Raw genomic sequence first — 21,964 nt, 5'->3', positions numbered from 1 at the left:
GCTCGCCCGCACGCACACACGCACGGCCAACGTTGGCATGCGGCAACACTTCTTACCTGGTGCTTCAAGATCTCCGCCTGCTGCCTCCTCATCTCCTTCTCCTGACAGGCACAAAGACACATCAATAAAGTGTGATGGTGCTAATCCACATTTGCTTTTTACAAGTGAAGGTCGAGGGGAAAAAACACAACTCTTAAGATTTCACCTCTAAGTATAGAAAGTCTGCAGAAAGGAACATTTCTCCAGGAGTTTGACCTATCATTCACAATCTTATTCTTTTTTATGAATTCTAACTCACACACTACACTGCAAAAAGTGAAATCTAAGATGAAATATCTCAAATAAGGCTGATATTTGCTTCTTTTCTGTCTGATAAGATCATTCTTCTCACTAAGCAGATTTTATGTTAGAGTGTTTTACTTGTTTTAAGTGTTTTGGTCCTAAATGATCTCAGTAAGATAAAACAGCTTGTAGCTGAGATTGTATGACCTATATTGAGTAAAACATGCTTGAAACTAGAATATCAAGTGTTGCAAAGCTGTGTCATCAACACTCACAAGTAGAAAACCATACTTGCCAACCTTGAGACCTCCGATTCCGGGAGGTGGGCGTGGCCGGGTAGAAGGGGGCGTGGCTAAAAGGGGAGGAGTATATTTACAGCTAGAATTCACCAAGTCAAGTATTTCATATATATATATATATATATATATATATATATATATATATATATATATATATATATATATATATATATAACAAATACTTGACGTTCAGTGAATTCTAGCTATATATATATATATATATATATATATATATATACACGTATATATTTATTTTATTATATGTATATATATATATATACGTATATATGTATATATATATATATACGTATATATATATATAAATGTTATTATATATATGTATATATATATGTGTATATTATATATATATATATATATATATATATATATATATATATATATAAAATAAAAAATAAAACTTGAATTTCAGTGTTCATTTATTTACACATATACACACACATAACACTAGATGGCAGTATTGTCCTGTTTAAGAGTGTCACAACATTGCTGTTTACGGCAGACAAACTGCTTTACGGTATACAAAAACGTGACTGCTGTTGTTGTGTGTTGTTGCCACGCTGGGAGGACGTTAATGAAACTGCCTAACAATAAACCCACATAAGAAACCAAGAACATCATTCTACAGTTGTAACGTGATTGGGCAGGTATGCTGTTTATATTGTGGGTTAGCGGACTCAGGTCCTCATGGACCTGAGTCCGCCTGAATTTCGGGAGATTTTCGGGAGAAAATTTGTCCCGGGAGGTTTTCGGGAGAGGCGCTGAATTTCGGGAGTCTCCCGGAAAATCCGGGAGGGTTGGCAAGTATGATAAAACTACTTTTTTAAAGTAATCATTTATTATTTCAAGCATGAAAAAAACAAATCATGACTTTGACACAATTGTGTCTCATAATTAAAACAGATGACTTTGCAGTTTTATTTTCAATGAAACAATAGAAAACACTCATATAGTAGTACACTTGTTATTTGTGAGAATTAGGGATGTCCGATAATGGCTTTTTTGCCGATATCCGATATTCCGATATTGTCCAACTCTTAATTACCGATACCGATATCAACCGATACCGATATATACAGTTGTGGAATGAACACATTATTATGCCTAATTTGGACAACCAGGTATGGTGAAGATAAGGTCCTTTTAAAAAAATATTAATAAAATAAAATAAGATAAATCAATTAAAATCATTTTCTTGAATAAAAAAGAAAGTAAAACAATATAAAAACAGTTACATAGAAACTAGTAATGAATGAAAATGAGTGCAATGAAGTGTTAAAGGTTAGTACTATTAGTGGAGCAGCATCATGTGTGCTTACGGACTGTATCCCTTGCAGACTGTATTGATATATATTGATATATAATGGAGGAACCACAATATTAATAACAGAAAGAAACAACCCTTTTGTGTGGGGGAGGGAGGTGTACTAATTGTAAGTGTATCTTGTGTTTTTTATGTTGATTTTATTCAAATAAAAAAACGATTAAAAAAAACGATACCGATAATTTCCGATATTACATTTTAACACATTTATCGGCCGATCTCTATTCTTAACCCTTCCCAACCAAGGTGAAATTACATAATCTCCCACGGCACACCAGACTATCGCAGAGCACACTAGTGTGCCGCGGCACAGTGGTTGAAAAACCCTGGCCTAGTAAATCTCTTATGGACAGCAAAACAGCTAATACATCTGACTAAAAAATGAGGCATAAAATGAAAATTAAAAAATTATACCGATAAGAAAAAAACCGATACCGATAATTTCCGATATTACATTTTAAAGCATTTATCAGCCGATACTCTAGTGAGAATATATTCTTATTTGAAGGTATTTTTGGGTTCATTGAGGTTAGCTAATTTTACTTGTTTTGTAAAGTCTTGACAAGCCAAATTTTGCTTAGTTCAAATAAAATACTCCTAATATATATATATATATTTTTTTCTTCTTTTTGAACACTGACTTTTTGCAGTGTAGGAGGTGGCTAAACATGCAGATAATAGAAGTACATTATTACACCCGTAAACCACCAATTATACTCCATTTACATGTGCTCCCCTCAACATTAACAAGTGTTAGTGCCATCCATCTTCTTACGCTTATCCGCGGGGGCAGCAGCCTAAGCAGGGAAGCCCAGACTTCCCTCTCCCCAGCCACTTGGTCCAGCTCCTCCCGGGGGATCCCGAGGCGTTCCCAGGCCAGCCGGGAGACATAGTCTTCCCAGCGTGTCCTGGGTCTTCCCCGTGGCCTCCTACCGGTCGGAGGTGCCCTAAACACCTCCCTAGGGAGGCGTTCGGGTGGCATCCTGACCAGATGCCCGAACCACCAAATATTAGTCATATTGTTATTATACGTGCTAACGCAGAGGGACTACTTTTAGAGATCTAACTAGTTTATGCTGCTATATTGACATATTGAGCTGCTGCATGGCCTCTGAGTTGGTGAAAGTTGAATCTAGATGATAAATCATGCCTCTCACCTGGATAGTAGAATGTTGTGGACATAAACCCACAAGTTGGTCAACTTTCACATCCAACTTAGACCGGGTATGGCGAGAAAGACAGGAAAAAACTTTTTTTAAGCCTTTGTGAGGATTATGATGAATTGTTGATGTAAAAGGGGAAGCTATAAACATGTCATCAGTCTTCATCCCAGGGAGGGCTGACATCGTACAGTAAGGGATTGTTTTATAATGTTTGTATTGTTTAGCACTTAGCAATACTGCTACATGATGCTTAGTGTTTCGCAAAAGCTGCATCTGTTTAGCACACAGCTTCTAAAACTTGTAGACCATCCTCCTTATATTCAGGCTCAAAAATAGAAGTTCCTGGATAATCATTAGTAGTGTTTTTGTTGTTGAACGGAAAAGTGAACGTTGTATGCTAAAACTGAGCAATACACTTAATTATTACCTTAAATTGCGTACTATAAGTCACTACTTACAAAAAGGTGCAGCTAATTTATGGATATTTCTTTGCTGACGGCCTTAATGCAAATAGTTGAACAAAAAAACCAAGCAAAAACACTGAAATGGTGTTGTTGGTGCTATGGCGCCATCATTTGAAAAAGTTCACTCACTGCAGGTGCTGCAGTGCTCTTTTTAGTGATTTCAACCGGAAGTAGAAGTGCCGTTCCGTCTTCTAGTTGTCCATAGCGTTTCTACTCGTATGGATTCTTCATTCATCGCTCCGAGCAACCTGTTAGTTTTACAATATAACTACAACTATTCTTACTTACTAAACAGTCCCATGTGTGATGTCTGTAGGAGTGCATATTTGTATGTGCTATTTTAATGTAATCAACCTAGCATTGTTAGCATTAGCTAATATGCTAACACGTATACGAGTGTCTATGTTAGTATTATTAACTTACGATGACATTCTTTTTGTATTGTTCCACTTTCACAAATTCCTCAGTAAATTCAGCAAAACGTCAGCGTGGAGTTATTGAGTCTGTTTAGCTGATTGGAGAGCTAGCTTGCGCAGCTAGTGGCTCCATGACCATGACTTCTGTTTTGTTCGATCAGCCGTTTTACTGCCCTGTTACAGACGCCGTTTGGAAACAATTAAGGTATGTAAATAAACATTAACTAAATATTTGTTTGTAAATAACTCATTTCACAACGTATATAGCTAGAAACTATTTTTTTTTCATAATTTGTGGGTGCGGCTTATATATTGGTGCGCTTTATAGTCCGGAAAATACGGTACATGTTACTATGAATGTTACTACATGACATATATACTTACATCATGTATATATTACATGTTATTATGAATGTTACTACATGACATATATACTTACATCATGTATATATTACATGTTATTATGAATGTTACTACATGACATATATACTTACATCATGTATATATTACATGTTATTATGAATGTTACTACATGACATATATACTTACATCATGTATATATTACATATTATGAATGTTACTACATGACATATATACTTACATCATGTATATATGTGTTTGTTTGTTTTTTAGAGCGACTCCAATTACCTCCAATGTTTGCTGACTTTTGCTAATGTTTATTCACGAGTTAGAATGTGAATGATAGGCAAAATTCTCAAAAATATTCAGACTTTATACCTAAAACATACCTTTGTCCGCTTTTCAGCCTCCAGTATTTTGGCATTGGCAGCTTCTTCCTTCTTTTTCCTCTTGGCCTGTGAATGAAGAGTGGAGTTGAAAACAAAAAACTAAACCGACTTGCTTCAATCAAGTCTTGAACGCCGCGCTTCAAGCTCAACGTTTGCGGTTTTCCTGCTCTCAGCAAGGATTGTATTTGTCAAATGTGCAAAAAGTGCTGCCAGTGAGTGATGTATCTCTTTTAACACCCCATGGTGGGACTGCGGAGGCCTCCGCCTTCAAAGTCTTGTCAAGCGTGTCCACTCAAAATGGATTCAGTCCGGACTAAAACACTTTGAAGCACCGGCGTTATAATTGTGCACGCCTGGCTATGTGTTTGATAATTGTGTGTGTGTGTGTGTGTGTGTGTGTGTGTGTGTGTGTGTGTGTGTGTGGCAGCCCCCCACACCCTGACTCGACCCACTTACGCTGAACTGTTTCTGTTGTCTGATGGGGAGAAAAAAAGACTTTTCTGTCCAATTTAAATCCCATGTTAATATTCCACAGCAGCAGCAATTTACATATGGACTGAGTGGTGCTGCTCAGTAATGACTTCACAGAATGTTCTGCTTAAATACCTCCAGAATCTGCTGTGCCCGGAGTTCTTTCTCCATCCGGATCTGCTGAATGCGCTTGATTTTTTCCTGTTGGAAAAGAAAAAAAGTTACTATTTTCAGAGGCTCTCTAATAAACGGTTACACAACAATATATTTAGTGCCGCAGTCATGTTGAAGCAGCACAATACACAACAATATATTTAGTGCTGCAGTCATGTTAAAGTCGCACAATACACAACAATATATTTAGTGTGGCAGTCATGTGAAAGCAACGGAGCCCCTAAAGGGACGTGAGGGAATTTTTTTTTTTTATAATTTTTTTTTTTTTTTTTTTAAATTTTTTTTAGACATGTATGTTTTGCGCACAAGAAACTATCTCGTGTGCACGAGAAACTTTTTATAAAATTATTTTTTTTTAAATGTAAAAATGTGTAATTTTTTTAGACATGTATCGTGCGCAGGAGAAACTTTTTATAAAATTATAAATAAAAAACATTTTAAATTTTTTTTTTCAAGACATGTATCTCATGCGCACGAGAAACTTTTTATAAAATTATTTTAAAAAATGTATAATTTTTTTTAAGGCATGTATCTTGTGCGCACGAGAAGTTTCTTTTTATAAAATCATATAAAAAAATTATAATTTTTTTCTTTTTTTTTTAAGACATGTATCTCGTGCGCACAAGATAGTTTCTCATGCGCACGAGATACATGTCTAAAAAAATTTTTTGTATTTTTTTTTGGTTGTTTTTTATAATTTTATAAAAAGTTTCTCAGGCGCACGAGATACATGTCTAAAAAAGAGTCCCTTTAGGGGCTGCGTATAAACCAGCACAATACACAACAATATATTTAGTGTGGCAGTCATGTTAAAGCAGCACAATATACAACAATATATTTAGTGTGGCAGTCATGTTAAAGCAGCACAATACACAACAATATATTTAGTGTGGCAGTCATGTTAAAGCAGCAAAATACACAACAATATATTTAGTGCGGCAGTCATGTTGCATTAGATGTGCTCAGCATTTCTGCTACACAACTTAGATAAGGGACGATGAGTCAGCAAAAACAACATCTGTACCTGCTGCTTGAGAATCTTCATCTGCTCTTTCTGCTTCCTCCTCTCCTCCGCTGCCTGGATCGCTGCAACACACCACATATCATGATACAACCACTGATATCACTAATAATACAACTATTGCTTCTCTCCTCCGCTGCCTGGATCGCTGCAACACACCACATATCATGATACAACTACTGATATCACTAATAATACAACTATTGCTTCTCTCCTCTGTAATAATAATACCGGTATTATTATTATAAAAACTATTGTTTTAGTTATTACAATAATATTTTTAATTAAAATAATTATTATTGTTATCATAATAATTATTGTTATTATCTAAACTATTATTATACTAATTACAATATGAATTATTTAAAAAATAATTATTATTCTTATTGTTATCATAATAATAATAATTATTATTATTATTAAAATAATAATAATGGTTATTGTTATCATAATATTAATAATAATAATTATTGTTATCATAATATTAATTATTATTATTATTATCAACATTATTATAACAATTATTACAATAATAATTAATAAAATAACAATATAATCATGATTGTTATAATAATTATTATTATTATAATCAAAATAGTTATTATAATTACAATAATAATTCATATTAAAATAACAGTAATAATTATTATTGTTATCATATTAAAAATAATAATTATTATTACTATATAAATTATTATGATTGTAAAAATTATAATTATTTAAGTAATAATAATTATTATTATTACTATCATCAACATTATTATAATTATTACAATAATAATAAGAATTATGAAATAACAATAATTATTATTATTATTGTTATCATAAGAATAATAATAATTATCAAAATTATTATTATAATTATTACAATAATAATTGTTATTAAAATAATTATTTTAATTATACTAATAATTATTATCGGCATTGTTATTATAATTAATACAATAATAATTATTAATAAAATAACAATATAAACATGATTGTTATAATAATAATTATTATTATTATCAAAATAATTATTATAATTATTACAATAATTGTTATTAAAATATGTTGATTGTTATTATATTAATAATAAGAATACGAATTATTATTATCAAAATTATTATTATGATTATAAAAATTATTATTTAATAATAATAATAATTATTATTATTATTATCAACATTATAATTATAATTACAATAATTATTATTAAAATAACAATAATAATCATTATAATTGTTATTATAATAATTATTATTATTATTATCAAAATTATTATTATAATTATTACAATAATAATTGTTATTCAAATAATAATAATGATTATTATTATTGTCATAATAATAATAATAATAATGACGACATTACAAAGGTCATACCTTGCCGTTTGCGAGCTTCCTTGGCGGCCCGTGCCATCGCCTGCTTCTCCAGTTTCCTCATCAGTTTCATCTGAGCTGCTTGTCGGGCGATTTCTGCGCTCGCCAAAAGAAAACAAACATTGTCATTTGACCTTGCAGTTTTTGACGGATGATGAGGGGATGTTCTTCAGTGCAGGAACAGTCCATGTTCTAGTTGGAACATGGGGGGGGGTCTTGGCCCCCACTCACCTTGAGCCTCCAGCTTGCGCAGGAGTTTGACCTCACTGGGACTGGGACCTTCTGGCACCAGTGGGTCGCCCACATTGGGGGGCCGGCCTTTCCTGCGTCGGTTAGCTTTGGCCTCTTCGCCCGCTAACTGACGCTCAGAGCCGGGGGGGCGGCCCCTGCGACCATCCATGGCCAAAATATGAGGAATGACTTCCTCTTCGTTCAACAGACTCCACTGTAAGCCCTGAGGAGCCACAAGATAGAAGCAAGGAGAGTTGAGCTGAAACAACTTCTTCAGCATTTTTGAAATACATTTTAAAGCATCATTTATCTTTAGTAGCTTTAATCACAAATACTTCCATTTAAAGTCTGTGGATCAAGTACAACAGGGTGTCCAAACTTGTGCCACTGAGGGCCACACACTGACAAATCAAAGCCTGCGTGGCCATTTTCATATTTTTCATTTTGAAAACCATTAAAATACAAAAGTCAAAAGCAGTAAAGTTGTCACGTTGTGTAAATGGTACATAAAACGAGAATACAATGATTTGCAAATCCTTTTTCAACTTATATTCAATTGAATAGACTGCAAAGACAAGATACTTCATGTTTGAACTTAAAAACTTTATTTTTTGCAAATATTAGCTCATTTGGAATTTGATGCCTGCAACATGTTTCAAAAAAGATGTCACAAGTGGCAAAAAGCTTTTTTTGTTTGTTTTATGCCCTTTTTGTCAAAGAAAATTATGTTTTTTATATGGCGAACACAAAATGTATATTTTCTACCAAAAAATGTCAAAGTGTAATATTTGCTGTGAAGTAATTGGAGCCTTAAATATGTCAATAATTTATAACCACATTGATTTTAATTCATTATCATTTTTTGAGCGATACAGTTTAAAAAATATCCCACTAAAATTATTGGGGATCCAAAAGGGTCCCACTCTTAAAAGTGTTAAAAATAAATAACACTTTTTTTTTTTACACAGTTAAGTCTCAAGATCAACTTCAGATTTAATCGTCAATTATACGTTTTATTACATTTTTATTTGTTTTATGCCCTTGTTGTTTAATAAATATTAGTTTAAAAATAAGACATGCATTATTTTATTTTTTTTCAATACGTTAGTCTCGAGATCAACTTCAGATCCAGCCATCGATTTTAAGTTTTATTTTATTTTTTGTGATGTGTGTTATGCCCTTCTTGACAAATAAAACTTAGTTTTTATACGGCAAACACACAAAATATGCAATATTTTCTGGAAAAATATTTTTTTCAAAGTGTAATATTTGATGTGAAGTAATTGGAGCCTTAAATAGGTCAATAATTCATAACATTGATTTTATTAAAAAAAAAATTTTTTGAGCATGACAGTTCCAAAAAAAAGCCCACTAAAATGTAAAACGGCCCCACTTGTAAAGTGTTACAAATAGTACTATATATATATATTTTTTTTTTTTTTTTTACTTTCAACACTTAAGTCTCTAAATCAACTTCAGATCTGTCAATTATACGTTTTTTTGTGGCAAACACTCAAAATATGCAATATTTCCCCCTAAATAAGTCAAAGTGTAATATTTGATGTGAAGTAATTGGAACCTGAAATAGGTCAATAATTCATAATTATTATTTTTTGAGCATGACAGTTCAAAAATAAAATCCCACTAAAATTTAAAAGGGCCCCACTTGTAAAAGTGTTACAAAAAAAAAAAAAAATAAAAAAAAAAAAAAATATATATATATATATATATATATACAATAAATAAATAAAATAAATTATATACATATATATATATATATATTTTTTTTTTTTTTTTTTTTTTTTTTTGTTGTTTGTTTGTTTTTAACTTTCAACACTTAAGTCTCTAGATCAACTTCAGGTTTTTTTGTGGCAAACACTCAAAGTATGCAATATTTTACCCAAAAATATGTTAAAGTTTAATATTTGATGTGAAGTAATTGGAGCCTGAAATAGGTCAATAATTCATAATTATAATTTTTTGGAGCATGACAGTTCAAAAATAAAATCCCACTAAAATGTAAAAGGGCCCCACTTAAAAAAAAAAATTAATAATTTTCTTTTTGTTTGTTTTACTTTCAACACTTAAGTCTCTAGATCAACTTAATTTTTTTTTGTGGCAAACACTCAAAATATGCAAAATATTAACCAAAAATACATTAAAGTGTAATATTTGATGTGAAGTAATTGGAGCATGAAATAGGTCAATAATTAATTATTTTTTGAGCATGACAGTTCAAAAATAAAATCCCACTAAAATTTAAAAGGGCCCCACTTAAAAATGTATCTATTTATTTATTTTTTTTAACTTTCAACACTTAGTCTCTAGATGAACTTAATTTTTTTTTTGTGGCAAACACTCAAAATGTGCAATATTTCCTCCCAAAATAAGTCAAAGTGTAATATTTGATGTGAAGTAATTGGAACCTGAAATAGGTCAATAATTCATAATTATTATTTTTTGAGCATGACAGTTCAAAAATAAAATCCCACTAAAATTTAAAAGGGCCCCACTTGTAAAAGTGTTACAAATTTGACTTTCAACACTTAAGTCTCAGATGAACTTCAGGTTATTTTGTGGCAAACACTCAAAATGTGCAATATTTGACCCAAAAACACATTAAAGTGTAATATTTGATGTGAAGTAATTGGAGCCTGAAATAGGTCAACAATTCATAACAACATTGATTTTAATTCATTATTATTTTTTGAGCAATGACAGTTTTAATGTAAAAAAAAACAGCCTGCATGGCAGCTTTGTGTCATTAGAGTCAACATTGCAACTTGTTACATTTCACCTGTTTGCTCTTTTATTCCACTTTTTTATGATGTTTTTTGTCCTGTAATAATGTTTAGAATGTGCTGTTAAACATGATCTTTGGACACCCATGCAGTACAAGAAGAAAGCGTTTGTTGGAGATATAACACCTGTGGAAGTAATGTCATGTGATTATTACATATCATGCACAAGCCATGAGATCTAGGATCAGTCACTTGGGTTCTGCATGATTGCTGTGCTTGCCCTGACTGCGAGCGAGAGAGAGAGAGAGAGAGAGAGAGATGAAAGTCAGTCACCTGGGGTCCTTCTCTGGCTTCATAGAAGTCACCAACCCTGATCTTTGCACTGAAGCTAAAATTATCACGCGTGATGCCACTTATTCCATATCTGGATAGATACTACAGAAGAGAAAATAATCATGGCGTTGGTTTAGGCAGTGACATTGACAAGGCACTAGACTGAGGGGAGGGAGTCTACAAACCCCGTTTCCATATGAGTTGGGAAATTGTGTTAGATGTAAATATAAACGGAATACAATGATTTGAAAATCATTTTCAAGCCATATTCAGTTGAATATGCTACAAAGACAACATATTTGATCTTCAAACTCATAAACTTTTTTTTTTGTGCAAATAATCATTAACTTTACAATTTGATGGCAGCAACACGTGACAAAGAAGTTGGGAAAGGTGGCAATAAATACTGATAAAGTTGAGGAATGCTCATCAAACACTTATTTGGAACATCCCACAGGTGTGCAGGCTAATTGGGAACAGGTGGGTGCCATGATTGGGTATAAAAACAGCTTCCCAAAAAATGCTCAGTCTTTGACAAGAAAGGATGGGGCGAGGTACACCCCTTTGTCCACAACTGCGTGAGCAAATAGTCAAACAGTTTAAGAACAACGTTTCTCAAAGTGACATTGCAAGAAATTGAGGGATTTCAACATCTACGCTCCATAATATCATCAAAAGGTTGAGAGAATGTGGAGAAATCACTCCACGTAAGCGGCATGGCCGGAAACCAACATTGAATGACCGTGACCTTCCATCCCTCAGACAGCACTGTATCAAAAACCCACATCAATCTCTAAAGGATATCACCACATGGGCTCAGGAACACTTCAGAAAACCACTGTCACTAAATACAGTTGGTCGCTACATCTGTAAGTGCAAGTTAAAGCTCTACTATGCAAAGGGAAAGCCATTTATCAACAACACCCAGAAACTTCTCTGGGCCCGAGATCATCTAAGATGGACTCATGCAAAGTGGAAAAGTGTTCTGTGGTCTGACGAGTCCACATTTCAAATTGTTTTTGGAAATATTCCACATCGTGTCATCCGGACCAAAGGGGAAGCGAACCATCCAGACTGTTATCGACACAAAGTGTAAAAGGCAGCATGTGTGATGGTATGGGGGTGCATTAGTGCCCAAGACATGGGTAACTTACACATCTGTGAAGGCACCATTAATGCTGAAAGGTACATACAGCTTTTGGAACAACATATGCTGCCATCTAAGTGCCATCTTTTTCATGGACGCCCCTGCTTATTTCAGCAAGACAATGCCAAGCCACATTCAGCACGTGTTACAACAGCGTGGCTTCGTAAAAAAAGAGTGCGGGTACTTTCCTGGCCCGTCTGCAGTCCAGACCTGTCTCCCATCGAAAATGTGTGGCGCATTATGAAGCGTAAAATACGACAGCGGAGACCCCGGACTGTTGAACGACTGAAGCTCTACATAAAACAAGAATGGGAAAGAATTCCACTTTCAAAGCTTCAACAATTAGTTTCCTCAGTTCCCAAACGTTTACTGAGTGTTGTTAAAAGGAAAGGCCATGTAACACAGTGGTGAACATGCCCTTTCCCAACTACTTTGTCACGTGTTGCAGCCATGAAATTCTAAGTTAATTATTATTTGCAAAAAAATATATATCAAGTTTATGAGTTTGAACATCAAATATGTTGTCTTTGTAGCATATTCAACTGAATATGGCTTGAAAAGGATTTTCAAATCATTGTATTCCGTTTATATTTACATCTAACACAATTTCCCAACTCATATGGAAACGGGGTTTGTACATTAGTGCATCTGTGTGGTCCTGACTCATCTGGCTAAGAGCTGGACACACTTAAGAAAAACACTTCTGACCTTGGGGTGCACAATTCAGCCGCTTGCTTGCTTACTTACTTACTTACTTACTTACCAGCGCTCGGCTTTTTGCTGCCTGATGAGCACTGAGTGGAGGCTACTGAACGGCCATTTTTATATTTGCACACTTTGACAATCAGCGAATGAAGATGACACACACACACACACACACACACACACACACACACACACACACACACACACACACACACACACACACACACACACACACACACACACACACACACACACACACACACACACACACACACACACACACACACACACACACACACACAAATAGAGAGAGCGTAGGAATGAGGCCAAAGCTGTGCATCCCAACAGCAAGATGAATCATGGCTATGTGAAGGAAGTGGCACAATCTAAGAATAATAACATGGGGGCCACAGTGGGGGGGGTGCTAGGGGTCTTCACACTACAAAGACATACAAGACAATATGTGTAGTTGTTGGAGCAATGTGCAGTACAGTCCCTCCAGGAGTCTGCAATCACGTAAATGATGACATTTAGACAATACTAACCTGCACGTCAACGTCTAATCCAGCTGGGATCACTTTTTAGCAGGCCAGCTACTTTGTAAATGAGCAAGTCAAGGTGATCTACCTCACACATCTACGCTATAGATGGCGCTCAACAGTTGACGTGCGAGGGTCAATGTGTTGGAACAAATGAATGTTTCAGACGGACAAAGACTTTTCAAGTGTAAAACATACAAAGAGAATGTCTGCAGTACACAATAAGGAAGACTTTGATGGTGTTTCTTTAGGAAATTATAATTATTAATATTAGTTGACAGTACATTAATTAGATACTTAGCTATTCTACTTTGAAGTCTGTGTGCTATAAAATGAGTTAAACATCAAAACAGTATTTGTTTTGCGGACAATAAGGAAGACTTTTGTGGTGTTTCTTTATGAAATTATAATCATTCTTATTATTAGTTGTAATGAATCAACAGTACATTAATTAGATACTTAGCTCTACTTAGCTATTCTACTTTGAAATCTGTGTGCTTTAAAATGAGTAAAACATCAAAACAGTATTTGTTTTGCGGACAATAAGGAAGACTTTTGTGGTGTTTCTTTATGAAATTGTAGTTATTATTATTATTATTATTAGTTGTAATGAATTAACAGTACATTAATTAGATATCTAGCTCCATGATTGTGCTTTTACTGCCATCTACTTTGAAGTCTGTGTGCTAAAAAACGAGCGAAACATCAAAACAGTATTTATTTTGCGGACAATAAAGAAGACTTTGGTGGTGTTTCTTTAAGAAATTCTAGTTGTTGTTATTATTATTAGTTGTAATGAATTAACAGTAAATTAATTAGATATTTAGCTCCATGATTGTGCTTTTACTGCTATCTACCTTTAAGTCTGGGTGCTATAAAACGAGTAAAACATCAAAACAATGTTTGTTTTGTGGAAGACTTTTGTGGTGTTTCTTTGTGAAATTATAGTTATTATTATTATTAGTTGTAATGGATTAACAGTACATTAATTACATATTTAGCTCCATGATTGTGTTTTTACTGCCATCTACTTTGAAGTCTGTGTGCTATAAAACGAGTAAAACATCAAAACAGTATTTGTTTTGCGGACAATAAGGAAGACTTTGGTGGTGTTTAGTTATTATTATTATTAGTTGTAATGAATTAACAGTACATTAATTACATATTCAGCTCCATGATTGTGCTTTTACTGCCATCTACCTTTAAGTCTGGGTGCTATAAAACGAGCAAAACATCAAAACAGTATTTGTTTTGCGGACAATAAGGAATACTTTTGTGGTGTTTCTTTAAGAAATTATAGTTGTTATTATTATTATTAGTTGGAATTAATTAACAGTAAATTAATTAGATATTTAGCTCCATGATTGTGCTTTTACTGCTATCTACCTTTTAGTCTGGGTGCTAAAAAACGAGCAAAACATCAAAACAGTATTTGTTTTGCGGCCAATAAGGAATACTTTTGTGGTGTTTCTTTAAGAAATTATAGTTGTTATAATTATTATTAGTTGTCATGAATTAACAGTAAATTAATTAGATATTTAGCTCCATGATTGTGCTTTTACTGCTGTCTACCTTTTAGTCTGGGTGCTATAAAACGAGTAAAACATCAAAACAATGTTTGTTTTGTGGAAGACTTTTGTGGTGTTTCTTTATGAAATTATAGTTATTATTATTATTAGTTGTAATGGATTAACAGTACATTAATTAGATATTTAGCTCCATGATTGTGCTTTTACTGCCATCTACTTTGAAGTCTGTGTGCTATAAAACGAGTAAAACATCAAAACAGTATTTGTTTTGCGGACAATAAGGAAGACTTTGGTGGTGTTTAGTTATTATTATTATTAGTTGTAATGAATTAACAGTACATTAATTACATATTCAGCTCCATGATTGTGCTTTTACTGCTATCTACCTTTAAGTCTGGGTGCTATAAAACGAGTAAAACATCAAAACAATGTTTGTTTTGTGGAAGACTTTTGTGGTGTTTCTTTATGAAATTATAGTTATTATTATTATTAGTTGTAATGAATTAACAGTACATTAATTACATATATAGCTCCATGATTGTGCTTTTACTGCTCTCTACCTTTAAGTCTGGGTGCTATAAAAACGAGTAAAACATCAAAACAGTATTTTTTTTTTTTACAATGTTTGTCAAACGCATTTGCTTGTTGTGGTTAAGGTTGCAAGGAGCACTCAAAATATTCATAACAAACTCATGAAATCACAAGTTGTTTATGTTATTGAAAGAAAATAAGCCTCAAAACATCACAACATTTGCATTTATTTACAATTTATAATTTGTTGTTATTGCAGCAACTTTCTAAACAAGCTGCCATGACTTCCGCCATTTTGGGCCGCAAGAATGAGAGAGAAAAGCCAGCCAACTCCTGGAGGGACTGATGCAGCTTGTGTTCATCCAACCTAACATCTGCGTGTGTACGGGTGTTGTCCACAACTGAAGAGAAATAAACAAATACCTTCATCACGTCCGGGTACTGTCTCAGCTTCTTGCCACACGGGGCGTAGTAGGCCACCTCCCCTTGAGGTCGCCCTGCCATGTTTTTAATTCGAGTTTCTCTGCGCCACCTAAGTTGATATAACCATGACAAAACATACAGCCGTTAGTCAAGAAAACACAAGAACAAAAACAACCCAAAAAGCTGGTGTGAGTGTCTACTAATGTTCTAAATAAGTACAATACTGTCTTTGAAAAATACCGGTACTTTTTTTGTACCCGCGTGCTGAGCCGAGGAGCGTGTTGAGTGTGTCGTGTACACACACTCACAGAGCGCACAAGCAGAAACAGTGAGGAGGGGAAACATGGCAAATAAAGGAACTCTACTGGTTAATAAAGAGTGTGAATCCACACCCACATTCACTGTACCGTATTTTCCGCACTATAAGGCGCACCTAAAAACCACAAATTTACTCAAAAGCTGACAGTGCGGCTTATAACCCGGTGCGCTTTATATATGGATAAATATTAAGATTCATTTTCATAAAGTTTCGGTCTCGTAACTACGGTAAACAGCCGCCATCTTTTTTCCCGGTAGAACAGGAAGCGCTTCTTCTTCTACGCAAGCAACCGCCAAGGTAAGCACCCGCCCCCATAGAACAGGAAGCGCTTCTTCTTCTACTGTAAGCAACCACCCGCCCGCGTAGAAGAAGAAAAAGGGCGCGGATATTACCGTACGTTTCATTTCCTTTGTGTGTTTACATCTGTAAAGACCACAAAATGGCTCCTACTAAGCGTCAGGGATCCGGTTCATGAAAAGACGCAATCTCTCCATCTGCACATGGATTACTATTTCACAGCAACTGATATTCCTGTGAACCGCACTGTGGATACAACGGGAGCACGTACGGTGAATATTCGCACCACAGGGAATGAGAAGTCATCCTTCACTGTGGTTCTAGCTTGCCATGCTAATGGCCAGAAACTTCCACCCATGGTGATATTCAAAAGGAAGACCTTGCCAAAAGAGACCTTTCCAGCCGGCGTCATCATAAAAGCTAACTCGAAGGGATGGATGAAGAAAAGATGAGCGAGTGGTTAAGGTAAGTTTAAGTTTACGCGAAGAGGCCGGGTGGCTTTTTTCACGCAGCTTCGTCCATGTTGATATACGATTCCATGCGCGCCCACATCACGCTGGTTTTAATATATTATTAAAGTTTGACTGACCTATTTGACTGTTTTTTTGACATTCCTTTAGCGCAGTTAGATGCGGCTTACAACACGGGGCGGCTTATAGGTGGACAAAGTTTTGAAATATGCCGTTCATTGAAGGCGCGGCTTATAACCCAGGGCGCCTTATGGTGCGGAAAATACGGTACATACATACATACATATACACATACTGTACATATACATTCACTGTACATACATACATACATACATACACATACATACATATACATTCACTGTACATACATACATACATACATATACACATACTGTACATATACATTCACTGTACATACATACATACATATACACATACTGTACATATACATTCACTGTACATACATACATACTAGAGATGCGCGGTTTGCGGACACAACCGCGAAGCCCGCGGATTATCCGCGGGTCGGGTGGTTGAAATTAAAAAATTTTTTATTTTATCCGCGGATCGGGTCGGGTCGGGCGGTTGAAAAAAAAAAAAAAAGATTTTAAATAGATTCAGGCGGGTGGCAGTTAAACCAATTGGTAAATATATATACATAGTTAAATGTTGTTACCCACATACAAAAAACGAGCAGGCACCTGCAGCATATGCCACAACAGAAGAAGAAAAAAAAGAGATGGCAGCAAACGAGGTACGCGACAAACTAAAAAAGGGAATACTAAAGACCAGTAGAAAAAAAGGCCAGAAATGTTCAGCGTGGACTGGTTTTTATGAGGTTGTAAATCAGGATGATAGTAATGCTGGCTACGTGATTTGCAAGAGCTGCGACGCTGTTTATGTCTAAGACAGTCACAAAACCGGGACATCTAACATGGTGCATCACATTTGTGCAAAACCCCGAACCTCCACAAACACCCTGAGCATGAGCAGTTTCGTCCGCCGTGATCCCAGAAGAGTGCCACAGGATGTTAAAACAAGATAGAACGCAGCTGCCTGCAGCAGTTTGAGTGGCGCGAGCGCGCTTGGAGGTGCGCTCAGCGCGGCTCCCAGATGATTGCGCACTGGTGTGCGTCCGGGCCGTGACAGCGTGGCACGCATTGAATGTCTCTGCTGCATTGGATCAGTCTCCTTTCTTTAACAGGCAAAAGCTTTATAACCTCACTAATGCCTTGCATCGTCTATATTAGATATATAACAACGGGCGGGTGTGGGCGGGTGCAGTTCTGATTAAATGTTAGTTCGGGTGGATGGCGGATGGTTGACGACTTTTGTGATGCGGTTGCGGATGAAATATTTGCCTATCCGCGCATCTCTAATAATTACATACATATATACATATACACATACATGTACATATACATTCACTGTACATACATACATATACACATACATGTACATATACATTCACTGTACATACATACATATACACATACATGTACATATACATTCACTGTACAAACATAATATAGCTTTCTATTCAATTCTAACCTAATTTTAGATTACTACATGTAATATATACATGTGTAGTTGTACTACATGTAATATATACATGTGTAATTGTACTACATGTAATATATACATGTGTAATTGTACTACATGTAACATATACATGTGTAATTGTACTACATGTAATATATACATGTGTAATTGTACTACATGTAACATATACATGTGTAATTGTACTACATGTAATATATACATGTGTAATTGTACTACATGTAATATATACATGTGTAATTGTACTACATGTAATATATACATGTGTAATTGTACTACATGTAATATATACATGTGTAATTGTACTACATGTAATATATACATGTGTAATTGTACTACATGTAATATATACATGTGTAGTTGTACTACATGTAATATATACATGTGTAATTGTACTACATGTAATATATACATGTGTAATTGTACTACATGTAATATATACATGTGTAGTTGTACTACATGTAATATATACATGTGTAATTGTACTACATGTAATATATACATGTGTAATTGTACTACATGTAATATATACATGTGTAATTGTACTACATGTAATATATACATGTGTAATTGTACTACATGTAATATATACATGTGTAATTGTACTACATGTAATATATACATGTGTAATTGTACCACATGTAATATATACATGTGTAATTGTACTACATGTAAACAAATGTTTAATGTAAGATTTTTTGTTCAAATAAAGCCAAAAATGATTTATTTTGTGGTCCCCCCCTTTTTTTTTTTAAGTATGAAAATACATGTTGGTACCAAAATAACGGTATTGGGACAAGTGTGGTGTCATAGAGACTGAAGTGAGCACTTGTACGTACCCCAACTCCAGAGGTGTCATCAGATCCTTCTCATCCATCACTCGCTTCCTCTTCCCTAAACCTGCACACAAACACTTCAGTCATGGATCTCACATCTTCTATTGCTGGACTTTTTATTTGACAAACAACATGAAACTAAAAGTGTTCCCTACAGGGCCCTGAACACAACACGCCATATCAACTGAGGGGTGAAATGATCACATTAATTGTGACTAATTAAGTTGTATTTAGCCAATTATGGTGTTAATCCAACACTCATAACATGACTGTCTTTTTATGCCCATGTAGAAACTGTCACCAGATTTGACTGGGGATGTTATCAGTTGTAAACACATATTGTACTTTGAAATAACTGTGAAGACATATTCAAAAGTTAGTGTAAGTTTGAATATTGTCTTGTTGTTGCATATATTAGAGCCACTGGTCCGGGGACATGTACCGGTCTCTGTGAAGCATCTGCTACCAGGCCGTAGAGAAACATGAAATCATTTATAAAGGACTGCATTTTCTCCCACTTAAATTTGGCCTGTCCCACTATATATGTTGTTATTTTATTATTAATACAACATATTACTGTAAATAGAAATACAGTACCATCCAACTTAGACCCGGACAACTTTCTTTTTAACCGTTTGTGATTATGATTAATTCTTTTGAAATGGGGGAAGATATAAACATCCCATCAGTCTTTATCCCAGTGAGAGCAGACATTGTACAGTAAGTGATTGTTTAATTATGTTTGTATATCTTGTTTAGCACTTAGCAATACTGCTACATGATGCTTAGTGTTTGACTAAAGCTGCATCTGTTTAGCACACAGCTTCTAAAACGTGTAGACCATCCTCCTTATATTCAGGCTCAAAAATACAAGTTTCTGGATCATCATTTGTCCCAAAGTAGTCTTTGTTGTCTCTCATCAAGTCTGCCATGATTAGTAGTCTTGTTGTTGTTGAAGGGTAAGTGAACGTTGTGATGTATTTGTTGATCAAAATACATCAATATTCAACTACATTACTTACAGCGTTTATATAAAACCTTGATGGAGGTTTATAGGCGGAATAGAGCGACTTCTATTAGCTCCATTGTGAGCTGACTCTTGCTAGCGTTTTTTTACGAGTTAGAATGAATGAAAAGTGTTCTTGTCTTACACAAGGATTATGAATGACAGACAAAATTCCAAAATAAGTGCATTTCCCCATTTAAGGTGACTTATATAGTGCTATAGTACATCTACAAAGTCATGTTCTGTTGCTGAATAGGGTTTCAAACGTGAGAATTGATTGACAGTCAGGACAGCTAATCAAAGCCAACATGTTTTACATCTAAATGTGACAAATATTTACGAGTTAAATGTCTTTTCTTTACTCACTGTGAGCAACACACTGTGATTGACGGGCCTGTTATATTCATATTAATATTATATGAGGCATTCAATACTTCTTAAAGTGCTCCTTATGTTTATTTGAGTAAATAAAACAGATTGCACCTATTCAAGGCTGAATAAATGATGGTTATATTTCTAATAACGTCACACGTTTTAGTGAAAGTAACTCCACTTGAAGGCTTTTCTCAGCATTTTATTAGGTGAGTTTAAAAGATTGTTATTTGTTTGTTTTTTAATGGCTTGATGTACTCCAGCATGTGATTCTCAACATTAATTTATTGTGAAGGGAAAGTGAAAGCAAAAGTAAAAGATTGCCTGGAAAGTTCCAGCGAGCTCATATTTGGTCTGGCAGGAGTAAGGCACTCCTGGGCAAATGAAGGCCCGGGGGCCACCCGCGGCCCATTAAGCTTTTCAATCTGGCCCGCCGGACATTCCCAAATACATTTTTTGGTAAATATTCAGTGTTTTATCGTTCGTAGTTAATATTGTAAATATCACATTAATTTCATGTACTTCCTGGGTGTCTTATTCAGTAGAAATGTACAATTCCATTCCGTTTTTTAAGGTGGTTTGTCATAACGTTTTTAGCTTTCAATTAGACATTATTGTGAGCTTTTGTATTAGTGTTCCTAAAAATAGGACCCAAACACACACATATTGTACAGCAGACATTCACATATTATATGTGTGTGTGTGTGTGTGTTCTTGTATTGCTACCCTTCTGGAGACATGAAGAAGGAAAAGTATCTTCCATATGAGGAGGTGTGAACAAGTGATGACATAAATCAATAACATTGCATCTAATAGACAATGTCTCATTTGTGGTGACATCTAACAAAATGAGGGTGGTCCCAAAAAGGAGGGATTTTTCTAATTGACTGTGTGTCGCGTTTAAAAGTGCTCCCCCTCTGGTCAACATATGAAATAACAAGTGTGTGTCAAAATTTGAAGTGCTCCCCCTTTGGCCAACATATGAAATAAAAAGTGTGTGTAAAAATGTGAAGTGCTCCCCCTCTGGTCAACATATGAAATAACAAGTGTGTGTCGCTTTTAAAAGTGCTCCCCCACTGGTCAACATATGAAATAACAAGTGTGTGTAAAAATTTGAAGTGCTCCCCCTTTGGCCAAAATTAATGAAAATAATTCAAATAAATATGCAACATACTATATAGAG

At 34.7% G+C, this 21,964-nt stretch overlaps 1 protein-coding gene across 19 annotated transcripts in view; it reads right to left on the bottom strand.

Annotated features, from left to right (window-relative positions):
* Positions 1 to 21,964, bottom strand: part of baz2ba (bromodomain adjacent to zinc finger domain, 2Ba) — a 198,759-nt gene that overhangs the window by 37,830 nt on the left and 138,965 nt on the right. For 13 of the 19 annotated variants that reach the window (XM_061974591.2, XM_061974586.2, XM_061974600.2 and 10 more), the window contains exons 11-19: positions 19,407 to 19,467; positions 15,922 to 16,030; positions 11,048 to 11,149; positions 7,974 to 8,196; positions 7,746 to 7,838; positions 6,385 to 6,446; positions 5,322 to 5,387; positions 4,716 to 4,781; positions 57 to 101 (exon numbers count right to left, since the gene is read on the bottom strand). In XM_061974591.2, coding sequence (XP_061830575.1) covers positions 57 to 101; positions 4,716 to 4,781; positions 5,322 to 5,387; positions 6,385 to 6,446; positions 7,746 to 7,838; positions 7,974 to 8,196; positions 11,048 to 11,149; positions 15,922 to 16,030; positions 19,407 to 19,467 — 827 coding nt within the window. The remainder of the gene's footprint in view (positions 1 to 56; positions 102 to 4,715; positions 4,782 to 5,321; positions 5,388 to 6,384; positions 6,447 to 7,745; positions 7,839 to 7,973; positions 8,197 to 11,047; positions 11,150 to 15,921; positions 16,031 to 19,406; positions 19,468 to 21,964) is intronic. The other 6 variants (XM_061974590.2, XM_061974592.2, XM_061974597.2 and 3 more) reach the window with 1 other exon arrangement.

This window comes from Nerophis lumbriciformis, linkage group LG15 (genome assembly GCF_033978685.3).
Source record: "Nerophis lumbriciformis linkage group LG15, RoL_Nlum_v2.1, whole genome shotgun sequence".
Lineage (NCBI taxonomy): Eukaryota > Metazoa > Chordata > Actinopteri > Syngnathiformes > Syngnathidae > Nerophis > Nerophis lumbriciformis.
The sequence above is the reverse complement of the archived record's forward strand: the minus strand, read 5'-3'. Positions and strand labels throughout refer to the sequence as shown.